The sequence below is a fragment of the Sminthopsis crassicaudata genome, chromosome 4, assembly GCF_048593235.1.
Source record: "Sminthopsis crassicaudata isolate SCR6 chromosome 4, ASM4859323v1, whole genome shotgun sequence".
In the NCBI taxonomy this organism is placed as follows: Eukaryota; Metazoa; Chordata; class Mammalia; order Dasyuromorphia; family Dasyuridae; genus Sminthopsis; species Sminthopsis crassicaudata.
Window position 1 is genome coordinate 378653206 of NC_133620.1, and position 19504 is coordinate 378672709.

General features: G+C 35.4%; 1 protein-coding gene across 3 annotated transcripts in view; it reads right to left on the minus strand.

Moving 5' to 3' along the window:
• Positions 1-3344: 3344 nt before the first annotated feature.
• TRIM67 (tripartite motif containing 67) overlaps positions 3345-19504 on the minus strand; it is a 77342-nt gene continuing 61182 nt past the window's right edge. For all 3 annotated transcript variants that reach the window (XM_074262344.1, XM_074262345.1, XM_074262346.1), the window contains exons 9-10: positions 13234-13396; positions 3345-11597 (exon numbers count right to left, since the gene is read on the minus strand). In XM_074262344.1, coding sequence (XP_074118445.1) covers positions 11532-11597; positions 13234-13396 — 229 coding nt within the window. In that variant the 3' untranslated portion in view covers positions 3345-11531. The remainder of the gene's footprint in view (positions 11598-13233; positions 13397-19504) is intronic.

A 19504-nucleotide genomic window follows, 5' to 3' on the forward strand; every position in this document is an offset into this window, starting at 1 on the left:
ATCCTTTGATCATTTATCAATTGGAGAATGGCTTGATATAAATTAGAGTCAATTCTCTATATATTTGGGAAATGAGGCCTTTATCAGAACCTTTGTCTGTATAAATGTTTTCCCAGTTTATTGCTTCCCTTCTAATCTTGTCTGCATTAGTTTTGTTTATTTGTTTGTTGAAAAACTTTTCAATTTGATATAATCAAAATTTTCTATTTTGTGATCAATAATCTTTGGTCATAAATTCCTTCCTCTTCCACAGGTCTGAAAGGTAAACTATCCTATGTTCTTCTAATTTATTTATAAATATAATATATTTTTTTCATGGATTTCCTTGATATTCTTGAGTTTTTGTTCTTCCAGAACTATTGTTATATGGAAGAACTCTATAACAGAAATATAGTTCTAGCTTGATTTGTATGGCATTGAATAAATTTAGGCAGAATTTTAATTTTTATTATATTGGCTTGGCCTACTTGTGAGTAATTAATATTTTTATAATTGTTTAGCTCTCACTTTATTTGTGTGAAAAATGCTTTATAGTTGTGTTCAAATAGTCCTTGAATTTGTCTTGGCAAGTAGATTCCTAAGTAGTTTATATTGTCTGCAGTTATTTCAAAATGAAATTTGTTTTTTCAAATCCGACTACTGACCTTTGTTTGTAATATATAGCAATGCTAATGATGTATGAGAGTTTATTTTGTATCCTGCAACTTTTTTAAAGTTGTTAATAATTTCAAGTAGTTTTTTAGTTGATTCTTTAGAATTTTCTAAGCATAACATCATTTTTGTTTCCTTACTGTCAATTCTAATTTCTTTAATTTGTTTTTCTTCTCTTATTACTATAGCTAACATTTCTAGTACAATATTAAATATTATAAATGATAATGGGCATCCTTGCTTTACCTTTGATTATATTGGGAAGGCTTATGGATTATCCCTATTACAGATAATTCTTGCTGATGGTTTTAGATAAACATTATTTATCATTTGAAGTAAGCTCCATTCATTCCTATACTATCTAGTGTTTTTTTTTTTTTTTTAATAGAAATGAATGCTGTATTTTGTTGAAGAATTTTTATGTATGTGTTGAGATAATCAAATGATTTCTTTTGTTTTTGCTATTAATATGGTCAATTATACTGACAGATTTCATAAGATTGAATCAGTCCTGAACTGGTATAAATCCCACTTGGTCATAGTGTTTGAACCTTGTAATATATTGCTGTAATCACTTTGCTAGTATTTTATTTAAATTTTTTTTATCAATATTAATGAGAAAGATTGATCTATCTATAATTTTCCTTCTCTGCTTTGGGTTCTTCCTGGTTTAGGTATCAGTCCTATATTTGTATTGCAGAAGGAATTTTGTAGGACTTCTTCTTTGCCTTTTTTTTTTTTTTAACAAATATTTTATATAATATTTGAATTAATTGTTCTTTAAATGTTTGACAGATTTTGTTTGTGAATCTATCTAGGGTTCTAAAGACTTTTTCTTAGGAAAAATTAATGACTCATTCAATTTCTGTTTTCTAAGATTGGGTTATTTAGATATTTTATTTCTTTTCCTGTTAATCTGTATAATTTTTATTTTTGTAGATATTAATCCATTTCATTTAGATTGTCAATTTTTTTGACATATAATTGGGCAAAGCAGCTCCTAACAATTGTCTTAATTTCATTGGTGGTGAACTTATTCCTTTAATTTTTGATACTTGTAATTTGGTTTTCTTCTTTTCTTTTTGTTAATCTATTTTATTATTCCTCCCTCCATAAAACCAGTTTCTAGTTTTATTAGTTCAATGTTTTTCTTATTTTCATTATTAGTTTCTTCTGTGATTTTCAGGATTACTAATTTTTTAAATTGGGGATTTTTAAATTGTTCTTTTTCTAGGTTTCTTTTTAGTTGCATGCCCAATTCAATGATTTGCTTTTTCTCTATTTTATTAATGTAAATAATTAGAGATTTAAAATTCCGCCTAAGTACTGCTTTGGTTTCATTCTATAAATTTTGGTATGTTACCTCATTGTTGTCATTTTCTTTAATGAAATTATCAATTGGTTCTATGATTTGTTCTTTTAACTACTTTTTCAGATATTATTTAATTTACAATTAATTTAATCTCTCTTTCCATTATGCATTATTTAATGCAATTTTTATTGTATTATGATTTGAAAAGGATGTATTTACTATTTCTGCTTTTCTAAATTTATTTTGATAGTATCTTTTTAAGATGGTATACTTTCTGTAATTATAAATGATCATGAATCACAGAATAATGGAATCTTCAAGGAATCAAAAATTTCAGAGATCCCAAAGATCCATGCATGGTGGGTCTTAAAAGGCACATCATCCAAAGATATTTTATATGCAAAAGATGATGTAAAAGATATTACTCATGAAATATGTAATTGAAAAAGGAGGTGAACTAGCTATGTAGCAAGAGTAAAGGATAATAGATTGACAGTCTGATTGTTGCATTAATAATCCCAGAATGTTAAAACCAACATCACTTATCATTGAAGAACAGATAAGCGAACCTAAGTGAAGCAGCAAGGCACTCTGAAGGAAAGCAGAAAATGCATATACCAGACAGGCTAAACCACCTTAAACATCATCTCCCCTCAGACCCTGGTGGAAACAGAACAGGATCTTGAGTGCAAAGGTCACAGGAATAGCAATCCCCTTCAGTCCTTCCATTCTTCTTCAACTTCAGTCCTTGATCCCACTATCAAGTAAATAACTTTTGTAGAGATGCAATCTGATCTTTCCCTTTGGGAGCTGCAGCTCCTGCTTCTTCAGCAGTCACAAATATTTAACACCCAAAGAAAGACATTCTCTAAATTTTCTATGCTAGAGAAAAGGAACATTGACCCTAACAATTTAGCAATTAAAACACCACCACCACCAAACACTAACAGAAATATTTAACTCAGCTGTGTTTGGGAACAGGGTACTCTTCTTCTTTCATCAATTTGGTGATCTATTAAGAGCTGGTAGAAAGAGTTCAAACCAAGGGGAAACTTAGAGATCTGAAGATATGTTGCAATCACAGACCACACCTTTCTCCAAATTGTTGGCAGTGTCAAAAGAATTTATTTCAAATCTGGTTAAGACAGTGGCAAAACTTAGGTTTCCCAAAAAGTAATACATAAAGTTCAGCCAAACCTCAAAACACCAAAAAACACTTGTGTTTCCAATTCAAAAAATACAAATGCTTGCAGCTACCAATACAAAAATTAGAAAAAAGTTTTCTTTCCTTTCCTCCTGTCTCCAGTAACACATGAGCACAAATGTGACCAACAACTGTCATTAACTCCCCACAATGAACAACAACAGAAAGTGACCACACTACAGGAGGAACAAGGATGGGTAAAGAGAGGTGGAATTTTTTTTTTTTTTTTTTAACAACCAAACAAGACACATTTTTTCTTACTTTTTAAGTTCCTTTGCCAACACTTAAACTAACATCTTTCATGCTTCATACAATAGTTTGGTGCAAAGGCAGCAATTCTATTTCATGCATTTTAATTCTCCTGCTTTGCCCCATGGTGCCTTTTGGCTGTGCTTCCATTCATTTCTGATTGAGAATGCCTAGCGTGTAGTTATTTCTAGTCACAGTGTTGAGGGGAAGAATTGGAGTCCATAATCACTATCTTTCTTCTCTCCACCCCAAATCCTACTAACTCTTGAGATCTCTCTTTCTCCCCCCAACACTGAGGTGGCCCCAGTCTTGTTCATGCTTTAAAACCTACCAGAAATATCTTTTCTGAGCCAGATGCCTATCCTGGGACTCAGACTCATGGTTTTATCCTCATGTATATAACATGCAACATCCACAGGTGATGAGCTTTGACTGTTTGGGGAAATGTAAATAGAGGCTCACAGAAGAATCACACTGTGACTAATCTCCCAATTCCTTTATCTACTTAAAAACAGCTTAATTCATTTGAAGGGCCAGCAAACTCCAACTGGAGATGGTTCACTGGAAGTCCAGACATTTTACCAATTATCTAGAAACATCTCATTTAAAGTTACTGCTAGATATAAGTTTGTTTTGTATCTTGTCATATGTCCAGACACTCATATGTAAGGATGCTCGCAGATGCTCATGGTGTGTGAGGCCCTCAGTCATATAAAAGACATGCTATCTGATGAGTGATTCTGAGAGTGTGTATATGTGTGTGCATTTGTGAGTATGAGCACCAGTCTTGAGTGAGGAGGCAGAAGCCCTGACTCCTCTCTTCCCATGGCTCCTAAGGTTTTCTGCTCATTCAATGCCTTGATAACTAACAAGAATACTGATACTTCTAACACTTGTACAAGGTGACTCATTAAAACTGGCCCCATTTATAGCTTGGGCACTTAGGATTTTTTTTTTTTAGTAGTCAAAGTAGGCCTGTTTTCAATGCCTGTATATGCCCCTAACCAGGCCAGACATCTTACAAATATACACTGCTGATCACCAAAGAAATAAGAGACTGGATTAGCGAAAAAAAGTCCCTGGGCAATCAGCTGTTCTATAGATTGGGTATTTTAGCAAACGTTTCAGAGATTACTAGAATTTTTTTTAAGGCTTCTTGCTGTTCCTTGAAGAAGACACTCCAGATTCTTGGCATTTTCACCATTTCCTATGCTTTCCTTTCTCATCTTGGATCCCTGACTTCTTTAGCTTTCTTCAGATACTAGTTAAAAATCTCATCTCCTTCAGGAAACCTTTCCCAATTCCTCTTAATTCTAGTGCTTTCTGTTGATTATTTTCAATTTATCTTATATAAAGTTAATTTGTACATAGTTGTTTACAAGTCATCTCCCCCATTTCTATCTTTTTTCTTTATATTTCCAGTTCTTTATGAAGCACCTGGCACAAATTAGGCGCTTAATACTCATTAATTGGTTGACCATTCATTTTCACAACAGCTAGTAGAGGTAGGTTACACTGTGATAATAGTAATTGTCCCATTTTACTAATGGGGAAGCTGAGGCACAGAAAGATTAAATGATTTGCCTGGGACCACACAGTGAATCAATAACAGAGACAGAGTAAGTTTCAACTTTGAAAGCCTGTAATCATGACCTCATACCTTGGACAATAAATGCTATTACTCTACGTCTTCTTTTAATTTCTTTCCAGTTTAACCTGTTTTGAATTTTTTTATGCCTAAAAAAGGAATCCTTAAAAAATAATACCACTGCAAAAAAACCCAAACACCACCCAAATTGGCTATTTTTAGAAAAGAGAAATCCTGAGAACACCCTGAGATGATATAGTCCTTTTATTTGCTGTTTGTCTTCCAACCATGTTAGAAAATGTTTCTTCCTAACCAGTTGAAGCCCCTATGTCACTGACTTTCCTTTTCAAGGAAAACTAAGAATTCTGTTTTCATTCTAAAGCCAAAGGCTCGATTTTCTGTGGATGGTGGGGTGGGCAGGGAACATCTGAGGGTATAAGTGTGGGAGCCTAACACTGTTCCTTTTCTTTAGTGTTGAGACTCCTAGATTTGCCTCATTAAGTTATTTCCCCTAGAGTTAGAATATTAAAATACAGTTGAAAACTTCATTTTGATGCTGGTGCTGGAGGGGGAAAAACACATTACAGTTGTTGCAAGTTATGATTCCTGGGTTACTATGGAAGAAATGACCAATTTATCACTTTGCATGTGAGGCAATATGGCTACAGTGTGTATATAAGAAACTCCCTAGAGTGTATGGCAATGATTTGGAAAGAGGAAGCAAATAGTTTGCTATCAGAGCCAGCCTTGTGATGTTTGGCTGAATAAGTATTAGATGAGTGGCAAATTTTGATCTTTTTCTTAAGGGCAGGTTTTAGTAAAGCAGAAGGCACAGGGTACCTGGAAGGGGAGAGAAGTATGTTTAGTTGTTTTTTTCAGATTCTTCAGGTCCTCGTGACCCACTTTGGGGTTTTCTTGGCAAAGATAACAAAGTGGTTTGTCATTTCTTTCTCAGCTTATTTGTAGATGAAGAAACTCAGTGACTTAAAACTTAAGCAACTTGCCTAGGAGCACTCTTCTAGTAAGAGTTCGAGATTTGAATTCATGAAGATTAGTCTATGCCCAGCACGCTATTCATTGTGACACTTAGCTGCCCTGAGAGTGATAGAGAACATTACAGAGTGGCACAAAGAGCTTTGCCTCCCAGCAGTAGTCTAAGGTCTCTAAGGCATGTTGCCCAGGGGAACTTGGGGGCTGATAGGTTCAGGCAGTATCTTAGTACACATTTCTAAAATGTTAATTCAGCTACATTGTGGTCCAGTTACCTTTGCCAGCATCCTCTGGGTTTCCAAAAATCGATATAGAAAAAGGAGGTAAAGCAAGATTATGTGTGATATTTCATCTTGTCCTAGGTCAAGCTCTAGTAGCTCTGTTCTGAAGTTCTCTTAGGTATTTTAAAGAGATGTTTAAAAAAACAAAAACAAAAACAAAAAACAAAGCCTAAAACCACACACCAAACTGTATCACCACTGAATAATGTGCTAGAGCTACTTTAGGATAATATTATGTACAATGGAATGGGATCCTTAATATTTCAAACTACTTCAAATTTCATCCTTTCTCATTAAATTCTGCTTGATAAAATTGATCAAGTGGATTTCACAGCTGGCCTATTATAAACTCTTGATAAGTTGGGTTTTTTTATGTACAAAGGATGACATTACCATAAAGTAACACAATAGAAACTCAGATGAGAAACAATTAACTCCATATTATTCCTAGAAGCCCATAAACTAACTCACTCTCTCTCTGTCTCTGTCTCTGCTTTTTTTTTTTTTCTCTTTCTCTCCCCAAGAATCCAAAAATGCCTAACTTTTCTTTTTAAATGGCCCAGAGACATTTGTGAAGGCTTGCCTCTCCCTCGGGCATTTGACCTCAGTCTCAGTAATCTGAATATTGCTTTGAATTAACACAGAGGAAAGAATGAGGAAGTACAGTTCCATCTAGTTTACAAGAGTTTTCATTTTGAAGTGTTGATTATGTAAGACCTGACATCCTATGTGTTTTCAGCTTCCTGTTGGCAATAGAGATAAGTTGTTTTAGGGGGAGAGATGGATTTAGTATTTCTGGGTACTACATTTCCAGCTCTCTTTTTCTCTTCCTGATCCACAAATCAATACAAATTTTACTGAATCCTCCATATCTTTCTTCTCTTCCATTTCTGAGAAGTCAGCTACTATATGGCTCTATTTATTTGAACTTGGCTTAAAGAAAGCCAGGAGAGAAGATTTTAGCTTACAAACATCCTCCTAAGCAGGGACTGTTTTCATCTCCTAAAGAACCATTCTGATGCCATATCCTGTGTGGAAAAGACTTTGATTTTAGAAGGCTGTACAATCATAACTGATGTTTTGGCAAGTCTTACCATACAAGATTGCCAATATAGGATCTTCTTATAGACGGTACAGTACCTATTATCTGATGTCTAGATCAAGGGCAGAAAAGCTCTTAACCGCAAGTTGGCTACCAGATAATATTTTTTGTGGTCTTTTTATGACTATAGAAATTCATGAGAACTGTTTCCTAAGGCATGATGATGCATCTGCACCCAAACTATTATCAAAGATTTTCTTTTTACTATTGAAGGAACTCTAAGGAGCTGATTTCTACCTCACTTTCCTTCCCCTCAAGTCACAGATTTAAGATTCTACATAGGAATCCCCACAGTTCTTAGCCAGCTCTCACAAGTAATACCAATAGTTTACAAAGCACTTCACATACATTATTGTTTTACTTGATTAAATGCCATTACTATTTCTAAAAGTGAAGAAATATCCCAAGCTCCTTGAAGCAAGCTAGCTTAACTGTTGTCATTGGCTGACCTCAGAAACTTAAAATCTTTCAGCCTTGGACATCAGTGAAAACATTTCATTTGGCTTCTACAGTTTAAGGAAAGAAGGAAGCCTCTGTGCCTTCACATGCTTCTTTTTGTTTCTTTGAATTTGTTTCTGATGCATCTGAAGATGAATTAGCCCTTAGTGATTTGGCTTCACCTTTTTCAAAAGAAGCTGTGTGTCTCTCACATCAATAGAAACTGCTGGTCAAAGAACATGAGATTGGAATGTAGAATCTGTCATTCCCTCCATCCTCTGATAACTCAAAAAATAATTCTTTGCTCATTTCCACTGACTTTTCTGGAAAGTCAACTAAAAGTCATGATCCTCAGAAACAATTTGCAGGAAGAGACTACAATCCCTACTTGAACAATGGGAGAAAGCGAGAGAGAGTTAGAGACTCCAAATAGGCAGGGCAATGTTCCCTCTGACATTTTCTTGAATGATGTTGCAGGAAACATACCTATTCAGAAAATGTTAAAGAACTACTTTGCTCCTCCTTGGAACCTGCTGTGCTCAGAAGTCGTGTCTGGAAGAGGATATTTTCTAGGATAAAGTTCAGTGATAGTTTAGTCACAACAATCCCATGCAATACCTATCCTACTTTTCCTCTTTATGGAGAAAAAAGGATGAGAAGGTTCTTCAGGGGTATTTGCTTTCTGGAAGCATGAGATCTGAGGTAGGCTTGTTGGTTCCACTGAATAAAATATCAAAACCTACACAGCATCGACGGTGGTTAGTAAGAAACTAATATATAGTTGCTAATATATAGATAAGAATCTAGAACCTAAGAAAAAACACAGTTGATTTCGGCTCACAGATCAAAATAAGAGATTCAGCAGGTAAGTTAGCCCTCAACCCCAAAGAGGTCTGAGAAAATGTACTTTTCAAGAAAAAGAAAAATCACTTGTTGCTTTCAGATGGAATTGCTTATTTATGTTGCTTCCTTCATTTCATCCTTGATACAAAAGTATATGTCTCTGTTGGAGGATAGGATGGGAGCTGGGAAGAAGTCTGGATGATCACAGGAGAACTGAAGGCAAAATTCTTATCATGCATCACTTCTCAAACATACTCCTTGTCTTATTTCTTCCTTCCCAAAGATCCTGGTGTCATGACAAATTTCCTCTGTCTTGACTGCTGCTTTTGAGCCCTCAATGTCTCCTTATGTGCACAGTTGAAATATGCTTTCCAAGTTGGTCTCCAATTGTTGCTAATCCATACAAAGAAGTGACAATGTGACTCCAATCTGCAGACTTAACTCTGGGCACATGTATCTTGAAAAAAATTAGCCAATTCATTAACTGCGCTTCTAGATGAGTGACTATGCAGGCAAAATAAAAAAATAAAACAAAAAAACGGAGAACTTTGCAGCAACGTGTACAGTTTTATACCCAGAAAATCTAGCCCATGGAAAGGGCAAAAGTGTCAGATGTAGTGTTGCCCTCCAGAGTTATGTCCTGTTGTCATGAGTCTAATTAAATCATGATTATCTTGACCAAATTAGCTGTGAATTGTGTGGATGATACCAAGGTGTAAAATTTGTCTTTTGTATGTTGCCTCTGAGAGCATTCCTTCTGGTGATGGTGTCTGAAGTGGGCAGAGCAGAGGCAAATGCTCTGAGGGAAAAAAGTATCCAATGGGAGAGGATGCTTGACTTAAAGCAGGCTCATTATCTGGGAATCCTGGAGTGACCCATCTCCTGCAGCCACTGAATCTCCAAAGCTGGGCCAGGATTGGGCCTCCTTGGTAAAGGGTAGGAAACAGCACTTACCATGACATCTGACTAACTGGGATGTCTTGATCACATTCAATTTTGTGGTACTGGAAGAAGGTGCAATCCCAGAGCTTCATTTGCTTCTTTTGCAATGACTGGGTGCACCAGGGACTTCAAACATCATCGAAGGTCCAGTGCAGGGATAAGAAGGAGGTATTTCTGACTCATTTCCTACCCTCATAGTAGACTAATCATTGTAAAATCTATATTACTCTAGCCCCCGGGACAAAACTTTAATTGACTTCAATGATATTTTTGTTCACAGGCTTAGTTTTGAGGCAAATGGGAATGGGCATGGGGTAAGAAATATTATTATAAATTCCAAATTTTACATGTTAGTGGCTCTGAGATTGACAGTGTTCGGAAGGGCAACCCCAGGACCAGTAGCTCTCAAGTTGCCTCTTTCCCAGCTTTTTTGTAAGTCAACTTTACAAGTAAGGCCTCAACAATATTTTCCCAGCTCGCTTTCCTCCAAGGAGAAACATGAATAGCCAGAACAGTGATATCTTTTTTTTTTTTCTTTTCTTTTCTTAGCTAGGGTAGATCAATCAATTATTAAGAATTTATTAAACACCTACTATGTGCTAGCCCCTGGCAGTTCCAAATGAGGAATAGAAGGATTCCTTAAGAAAGAACATAGAGATCATTTCTAACTATCAGAACTAGGGATGAATTGATTAAGTTTTTAGTGAGCATTTACACCTTAGAAATCAGCAAATGCTACAAATCAAAGCTTGATTTATCATTTTGTTGATTGTCTAGACTTAAAGTAATGGAGCAAAATTTAACAATTAAAGCTAAACCTAAAGGTGTTTTGTGCATATATATTTTCCCTTCAGACCACTGTCTGTTAGACATTTACCAGGACATCATTAATTGGAACTCAGTTTCTAGGATAGGATATGCCACTTGGGATAGATTTTCAGGAAAACTCTAGTATTTACATTACAGCATTTAAATATATTTCTTTGTGGATGTGTATTTGTCTATTTTAAAGTAAATCTTAGTCAAGGAGGGAGAAGTGAATGGTAAGGACAGTTACAGGTACAATGAGTTAGGTATTACAAGTTCTAGGAAAGCCATTCTGTGAACTTCAGGATAAATCAATGGAAAAGCTATAATATAGGATCAACTTTTTTTCTATATGTTCAGGTTTACTTCATGTGCAGGGCATTGTGCTATGCAAACAGTAGGTGCTTAATAATTTTTTTAAATAGCATGATTACATTAGACTGATACTAATAGATACCAGGTAGTAAGACTGTAGACTCCTGAAGAAAGAAATTGGTGATGTTATAAAGAATAATTTTCCTATCCCAAAAGAAAAATCTAGTGATCTAGATACTACAAAGAGGTAGGGGAAAAGGCAAAACACTCAACATACTCCCTTTAGTACTGAGAATTAAACAGTGGTCATTGCCCTTTCTGGAAGTGCTGTTTTCAGAACTAGAAAATAGAAACCCAAAAAACTAATTCCACTTTAAAATGAATTACAAGAAACCTACATATACCACCGAGATTTGCTATCTCACTCCCCTGTTAAAATTCCCTTTTTTGTTATTTAGGAAAGGAACTCTGACCTCTGAGGTTCTCAGAGTAACAGCTTAATATCAAGCTACCCCAGTCCCCCATCCCATCCTAAAGAGCTCTGCTATGGAAAAGTGAGGCTATGAGGATAAAATACACAGATCACACACCCACATCTGAATATGAAAAGGGACTTGTGATGAGGAGACCCATTCCTGAGTCTCCATAGGAAAAGTTTTGTATATGGTCTTCAGCGGCTACTGGTCTGCCCTCCTCATTTGACCATTTTGTGTTACTCAGGACAGATTCTGTGCTAAATTTGAAGGTAGGGATGGCTGGGCTTCTCTCAAGGAAGATCTTCTCATTGAAGATCATCAAAATCTGGAATTTCAGTTTCCAGACATTTTTTGCTGCCTGGTATTCAACGGCACATCTAGTCCTGTGTGCAGAGTAACCTGGAGAAAGAAAAGGGGAAAACTGTGAATGGAGCTATTGCTCCAAAGAAGATATTTAAAACAGTTTAGAAACTGCATGGACAGCAATTATTGTGATTTGTGATGTGAGCCCAGAGAGCATAGTAGTTCCCTCTGAAATTACTTTCCATTTATGCCATACATCCGTCTTGCTAGACAATTATTTCCATCTTGTCTTCTACATTGGAATTAGATAATGTTAATTCCTTGAGATGAGAAAAACTCTTTTTATTTTTTTTTTGTTATTCCCAGATTTAATAGAGAGTAAGCACTTAATAAATGGTTGTTGGTCAATTGACTGCTATGCGTGCCTATGTGTATCTTCCCTCTTTCCAAAGACAATTCTGAAGACTAGAGTATGAGAGGTAATTCTACTTCAACTGCGGGCAGTATCAAAAAATTGAGAGGTGGAAGGGATCCCATTGGTCAATTATGTAGTCCAACATGTACATTCATGAGGAGAATCCTCATCTATCTCCCTCTGCCATCCAGCCTCTGCCTAAAGACCTTTAAGATCAGCAAACTCATTACCTCTTGAAGCAGCCCATTCCTATTTTGGACAATTCCAATTATTAGGAAGTTTTTCCCCTCATATAATTAGCCTAAATTTGCCTCTTCACAATGTCCAATCACTATTCCTGGTTCTGTCTCCTTTTTTTTTTTTTTTTTTTTTTTACTGAGGCAATTGGGGCTAAGTGACTTGCCTGGGATCACACAGCTAGGAAGGATTAAATATTTGAGATCAAATTTGAACTCAGGTCCTCCTGAATTCAGGTACTACCTAGCTGCCCCTTAAGAAACTATTCTTTAAATTTGGCCATCCAACCAGCTTTGACTCCAGCTGATTACAATATCATCCAATCATATCTCTCTACCTTACTCATAAAATTATCATGAAAGGTAGTAGGAGCTATGTTAAAATCTAGGTAAAGGTTGGGCCCACACCCACACCTCCTTTTCCTTATTGAGCCCTGGGGAAATGCTTCTAACCTTGTACCTGATAGACCTTGGCCTCCAAATGTCATCAACATTCATCTGAGGCTTGCATTCAACAGTGGAGGTCCCAAAGAAAGTTTTCCTCCTATCCATGTGAAAGCTATAGGAGAAGTAGCATGGAAGGAGGCCACTTGGGAGAATCTCCACATTTTCAAATAGTCTCCTCTAATTATTTTTTCCTGTATATCACCCTCAAAGAGCAAGCACATGAAATAGAATATTAACACATCTGGGACATACAATTAAAAATCGGGTTTCGGAAGGTCTGACTAACCAGGGATATAGTATGTATGGTACAGTCTCAGAAGGGAAAATATTTTATCACCTCCTCCAACTGTTCCATCTCAACTTTTCAGGTCAAGAGCGGCAGTGAGCTAAAACACCACTGGGCTTCTTTTGCTCCCAAGCATCCTATAGGCTAGCATCTTTAGAAATAACTATTTTCTTCCTCTCCTAGGGTAAAAAACAGAATATGTTTTGGGCATTATTCCTTCCGTTGTCAAGAACTTCCAAGAGGCAGGATTGTTTTAGGAACCATGAGCTACAACAATGGAGGACTTTATTTGCAGGTGGCTCCCTGAGCTGTGTCCAGAGCAATTTGGGACCCAAGAATCCACTGTACCTGAACATTCCGATTGAGGCTGACAGCTGGCATGAAGACCCCATCCACATGGTCAAAGGCAGTAGGACCCTGTTGTTGCCCATTGATATAGAAGGTTAGGGTATGCTTGTTCAGATCCAGAAGTACACCAACTGTAGCCCCTTTAAACACACCACCTTCAGTCCTAGGGGAAACCCAAAAAGCCCAGTTACCAAAACTGACCTTACATTGTTGATGGAATAGGTGATGACAGGATTTATCATAGATTTAAAGTTTAGGGACCTTACAGTCTATAACTTACTCATTTTACAGATGAGAAACTGAGGGCCAGAATTAAGTAACTTAGCATTGTTTATAAAGCAATACAGGGGTGTGTCAGTAAGTGTTTAATATTTGGGCTGCAGGAGGTGGGGGGAATGTACACACACACCTTCAAGTTTATATCCACATTATTAATACTTCCTTAAAATTAGAGAATCAGCAAAATAGTAAATCAAACCCTGATTTGTAGCATTTACCAACTCCAAGGTATAAATGCCTACACTGAAAATTTCACAATAAACTTTAGCAAGTCAGTTAGTGTTTGTTCCAATAAACTTCTGATGAAATCCCAGGATTAAAGATTCAGTCCTTTGGATTTATTTAAATGAAATCAGTTTAACTAGTTTGTAAGTACATAATGTACATAAAGCATAGTACTAGGCAATGGGATTAATTTTTTTTTTTTAAGTCATAGAGTCTTGTTAAGGAATATGCCTAAGTAAAGGGGCAGATCAATACTTGGAAAGCCTGTATCTAGAAAATAGCACAGTTCAAGTAACAAGGTGTAGAACTAGGGTATTGACAATGTGAGTAGAAAGAAAGGCATAAAGTATAAAAGATGTTTTAAAACAGAGGTGTCAAACTATGGGAAGCAGATTAAAACGCCCTTGAGAAACATTTAACAAAATAAATTAAAATACAATATAACATAGATAATGTTAAATATGCCCTTTCTGGATTATAACCTTGTTGGTAGAGGGGCTTATGTAATTCAATTAAACCATGAGTATTCAGGGTTCCCAAGATGGACAAGTCTTAGTAGAAAGTTCTGACACAAGATGATTTACTGAAGAAGGAAATGGTACATCACTCCATTATCTTTGCCAATAATAAATGATAAAATGATTTAGAATAATAAAAGATATGACACCAGAAGATAAGCCCCTCTGGTCAGAAGGTGTCCAACATATTACTGGGGAAGAATGGAGGACCACTACAAGTAATTCCAGAAAAAAACGAAGTAACTGGGTCAAAGCCAAAAGAAAATTCAGATGCAAAGGTGTTTGGTGACAGAAAAGCTTGATGTTATAAAGATCAATATTGCACAGGAACCTGAAACGTAAGGACTATGAACCAAGATAAACTGGTTAGGGTCAACAGGCAATGGAAAGCTTAAACAGTGGCATCTTGGCTGTCAGTAAACTTAATGGATGGGAATGAGTGGATTTAATTCAGATGATCATTACTATCCTCCTGTGGGCAAATATATCTTAGAAGAAATAGAGTGGCCCTCATAGTCAATTTAAAAGGTAAGAAAAGCAGTACTGGGATATAATCTTAAAAGTGATAGGATGACATCTGTTTGTACCCAGCTTCAGAGTAATGCAAGTTTATGCTCCAACTATTGGTGCCAAAGAGGTCAAAATTGATCAATTCTGTGAAAACGCATAATATCTTCTAGAAATAACACCAAAACATCATAGTGGATCAGAATACATAAGTAGGAAATCAAAAGATAATTGTAAAAACAGGCAACTTTGGCTTAGAGGTACAAAATGAAACAGGTCTGATACAGAGAATTTTGTTAAGATAACCCACTGATCAAAGCTAAAGATCTTTTTCAACAATACAAAAGGTAGTTTTATACCTGGACATCACCATATGATCAATATAAAATCACACACATATAATTTTTAGTCAAAGTTGGAGAAATTCTATATAGTCAGTTTAAACAAGACATGGAGCTGACTGTGGCTGATATTATGAATTTCTTATTGCAAATTCGGGTTTAAATTAAATTAAAGAAATTAAAGAAAGTAGGAAAAACCATCAGACCATGATCTAAATCCCATCCCTTATGAATAAGTGAAAGTGATGAATAGATTTAAGTGATTAGATTGGTAGATAAGAATATCTGAAGAACTATGGACATTGGTTCAAAATATTGTACAGAAGGCAGCAACATTCCAAAGAAAAAAATAAAAGCAAGAAAGCAAATGACTGTCTGATGAGGTTTTACAAATAGTTGAGGAATGAAAGTGAAAAATAAAGGAGAAAGAAAAAGATATACCCAACTGAATGCAGAATTCCAGAGAATAGAAAGGAGAGATAAGAAGGTTTTTAAATGAATCATGCAAAGAAGTAGAAGAGAAGAAAGAAAAATAGGATGGGAAAGATATCTACATTTCATGCAAAAATGAGCATGATAAAAGACAAAAATGGTACAGATTTAATAGAAATAGAAGAGATTAAAAAGAGGTGATAAGAACACACAGAAGTACTGATTTTAACATCACCAATAACCATGATGGGTGTGATTTACTGATCTAGAGTCACACATCCTAGAGAATGAAGTCAATGGGGCCTTAAAAAGCATTACTAACTATAAAATTAGAAAAGGTAACAAACTTCCACCTAAGCTATTTAAAATCCTAAAAGTGATACTGTTAAAGTGCTGCACTCAATGTGCCAGCAAATTTGGAAAACTCAACAGTGGCCACTGGATTGGAAAAGATGAGTCTATGTCCCAATCCTAAGAAGAGCAATACCAAAGAATGTTCACATTACTAAACAATTTTGCTTTTTTCACATTTCAGCTTATGATTCTTCAAGCTAGGCCTCAGCAATATGTGAATTGAGAATTACCAAAGCAGGTTATTTTTGAGAGGAGGGTAGGAGGAAAAGGTAGAGGAACTAGAACTAAATTGCCAAATTTCTGGATTAAGAGAAAGTAAGAGTGCCAAAAAAACTTCTTTTGCCATACTAAAGCCTTTGACTATGTGGATCACAACAAAATGTGGTAAGTACTCAAAGAAATGAGAGTATCAGATCATATATGTATCCTGAGGAGCCTGTATTCAGGCCAAAAAGCAACATGAAACAACTTATTAATTTAAGAGTGGGAAAAGAAAATGACAATGATAATAATTTGTCTACAGAGTACATCATGCAAGATGCCAGGCAGATGAATTAAAAGCCAGAACTATAATTAATGGGAAAAATATCAACAATCTGAAAAGCATTTTTGTAGATAGTTTCTAAGATAAAGATCTCATATCTCAAGCATTTAGAGAACTTTGTCAAATTTATAAGAATATACTCTATTCCTCAATTGATAAGTGGTCAAAAGCTGTGAACAGGCAGTTTTTTTTTTTGATAAAGAAATCAAAAATGTATGTAGTAATAATATCAAAACAAATACTCTAAGTCATCACTAATTGGAGAAATGTAAATTAAAACAACTTTGAGACATCTTATATCTATCAAATTGGCTAAAATGATAGAAGGGAAAAATGATAAATGTTGGAGGGGATTTGGAAAAACTGAGATACTAATACACTCTTGGTGTAACTGTGGATTGATCCTACTGTTTTGGAGAGCAATTTGAAATTATGCTCAAAGAGTTATAAAACTGTGTATACCTTTTGACCAAGTTTCCTAAAGTGATTAACAACAATATTATTCAAAGAATAACTATGAATGACTAAAGTATTCTAAGTATCATAAATATTCAAATCAACTACAAAAGACTTATAAAGGAAGATGCTACCCATCTCCATAAAAAGAATTAATAAATAGAAGTATATATAGTATGGTTTTACATATATTTATATATGTATATGCATATATGTCATATATATATAAGTATGTATAAAACCATACACATATATGTATATATATGTGTGAATGTCTATATCTATATTAAATGGTACCTTTCTCTAATGCAAGGAGGAGAGGGAGATGGTTTAGAACTTTAAATAAATTTAGGAAAATTTAGGAAAAGAAAAAACAAACCAGAAAGGAATATCAACAATCCAAGATATGTAATTGATTCTACTGATGGCAAAAAGTGAAGAAGAATTAAGAAGCCCCTTAATGAGGGTGAAAGAGGAGAGTGTAAAAGCTGGCTTTAAACTTAATATATAAAAAAAACACTACGATCTTGGCAACTGATTCCATCACTTTCTGCCAAACAGAGGGAGAAGAAATAGAAAGTGTCAGATTTTATATTCTTGGGCTAAAAAATCACTGCAGATGGTGACTGCAACTTTGAAAGTAAAAATGATTGCTCCTTGGAAAAAAGTTACGGCAGATATGGACAGCATACTAAAAAGAAGAGACATCATCTCGGTGGCAAAGGTCCATATAGTCAAAGCTATGGCTTTTCGAGAAACAATGTAAGGACTATAAAGAAAATTGCATGGATGGAAATCACAATTTCAGATTGTGGTGCTGGAGAAGACTTTTGAGAGTCCCTTGAACAGCAAGGATATCAAATCAGTCAATAATTAAAGAAATTAATTCATATCATCCACTGGGAGATCAAATACTGAAAGTAAAACTTAAATACCTTGACCATATACTGAGTCTCATTGGAAAAGACCCTAATATTGGAAAAGATCAAAGGTACAAGGAAAAGAGGAAGGAAGAGAATGAAATGGATACATAGTGTCATGGAAGCAATAAACATATACTTGGACAGACTTCAGAAAATAGTGGAAAACAGAACTCCTTGATGTGCTAGAATCCATAAAGTTAAGCGAGATCTTGACTTGCTCAAGATCACTCAGTTACTTAGTGGTAGAGCTGACACTCAAACCCAAGCCTCTAAGCTCAATACTCAATTTCCTATAGCATGCTGTCTCTCACAAATAAATTCCTTTTACAATGTAAATACCCTTATCAAAGTGAACACAGTAAGTAGGGGAATTAACTCTATTTGAACATTTTTTTTCTTCTTAGTCAACTTAGTCTGAGGAGCCCAGAATTTTGATGAGAGAAACCACAGTTTGATGTAGACCCTACATGGTGAAGAAAGATCTCAGTGGGAAGTTCTTTGGGTAGCATGAGCTTGAGAAGAGTACAGTAAATATAACTTCAACTTTATACTTTTGCTTTGAAATTACTTTTTTCCTCACAAAAAATGCTAAAAAAAAAAAAGAGAGAATTGTGATTAATAACATAAATTTAAATTTCATGCCCCTCAACCTTTAGCTAAAGCATCCATAGAAGCCAAAGATGCAAAATAGTTCCTTCTTGTCTAGACTATTAACAGGATAAATTTAAGATAACCAAGAGGAAGAAGGCAATGGCATTAAGAGAGATGGTGGAAAGCTTGTAGAAGGCTGAATTTTAGGTAGGACTTGAAGCAAAGGAAGCCAAGAGGCACAGATGAGGAGGAAGAGATGAAGTGTTTTGTGTGCTATTCCTAACAATAAAGAAGACATGTAATGTATGTATTACATACGACACAGATTATGTAAGGGGGAATAGGCTATAAGAACTTACTCTCTAGAGAGTTTAAACTCAAGATTCTCTTGGAATAGCCAAAGATCTATATTTTATGCAAGTAACTCTCTAGAGAGTTTAAACTTTTTTTTCCATCAATAGTTCATTAGGATGTGAGCTCCCGAGGGCAAGATCTGTGTTTTTGCTCAACCTCCCTTTTTAATTATTAGCACTTAGAACAATACTTTGAATATACTAAGAGCTTAATGTGTGTTTGTTGACTGACTGGGTAGTTCAAAGTGAATCTTCCCACCAGCTTAATTCCCACCAATGATATCATCTAAGACTCCCACTTAGGAAAAAAAAAAATTCTGGTGTTTGGAAACATGTTAGAACTATTTCAGTATTGACATCTATTAGAAATTCAAATCCAGGGGCAGCTAGGTGGTTCAGTGGATAGAGCACCAGCCTTGAATTCAGGAGGACCTGAGTTCAAATTTGGTCTCACACACTTAACACTTCCTAGCTGTGTGACCCTGGGAAAGTCACTTAACCCCAATTGCCTCAGCAAGAAAAAAAGAAATTCATATCCTTTCTTGAGGGGTGATACTTTAAGAATTCATACCTTTGTGCAAATGACTATCTTTTATCTGAAAGATTTTTTAATTTGGTTGGGGTAGGAAAAGGAAAGAGGAATGAATATAGGTTAAAATGAAAGGGGAGGGAAAGCTTTGAAAGGGGAATTGGACGCACTGAAGACAGACTTTATCTGTTTCACAGTTATTTTTCCCCAAATATTGAC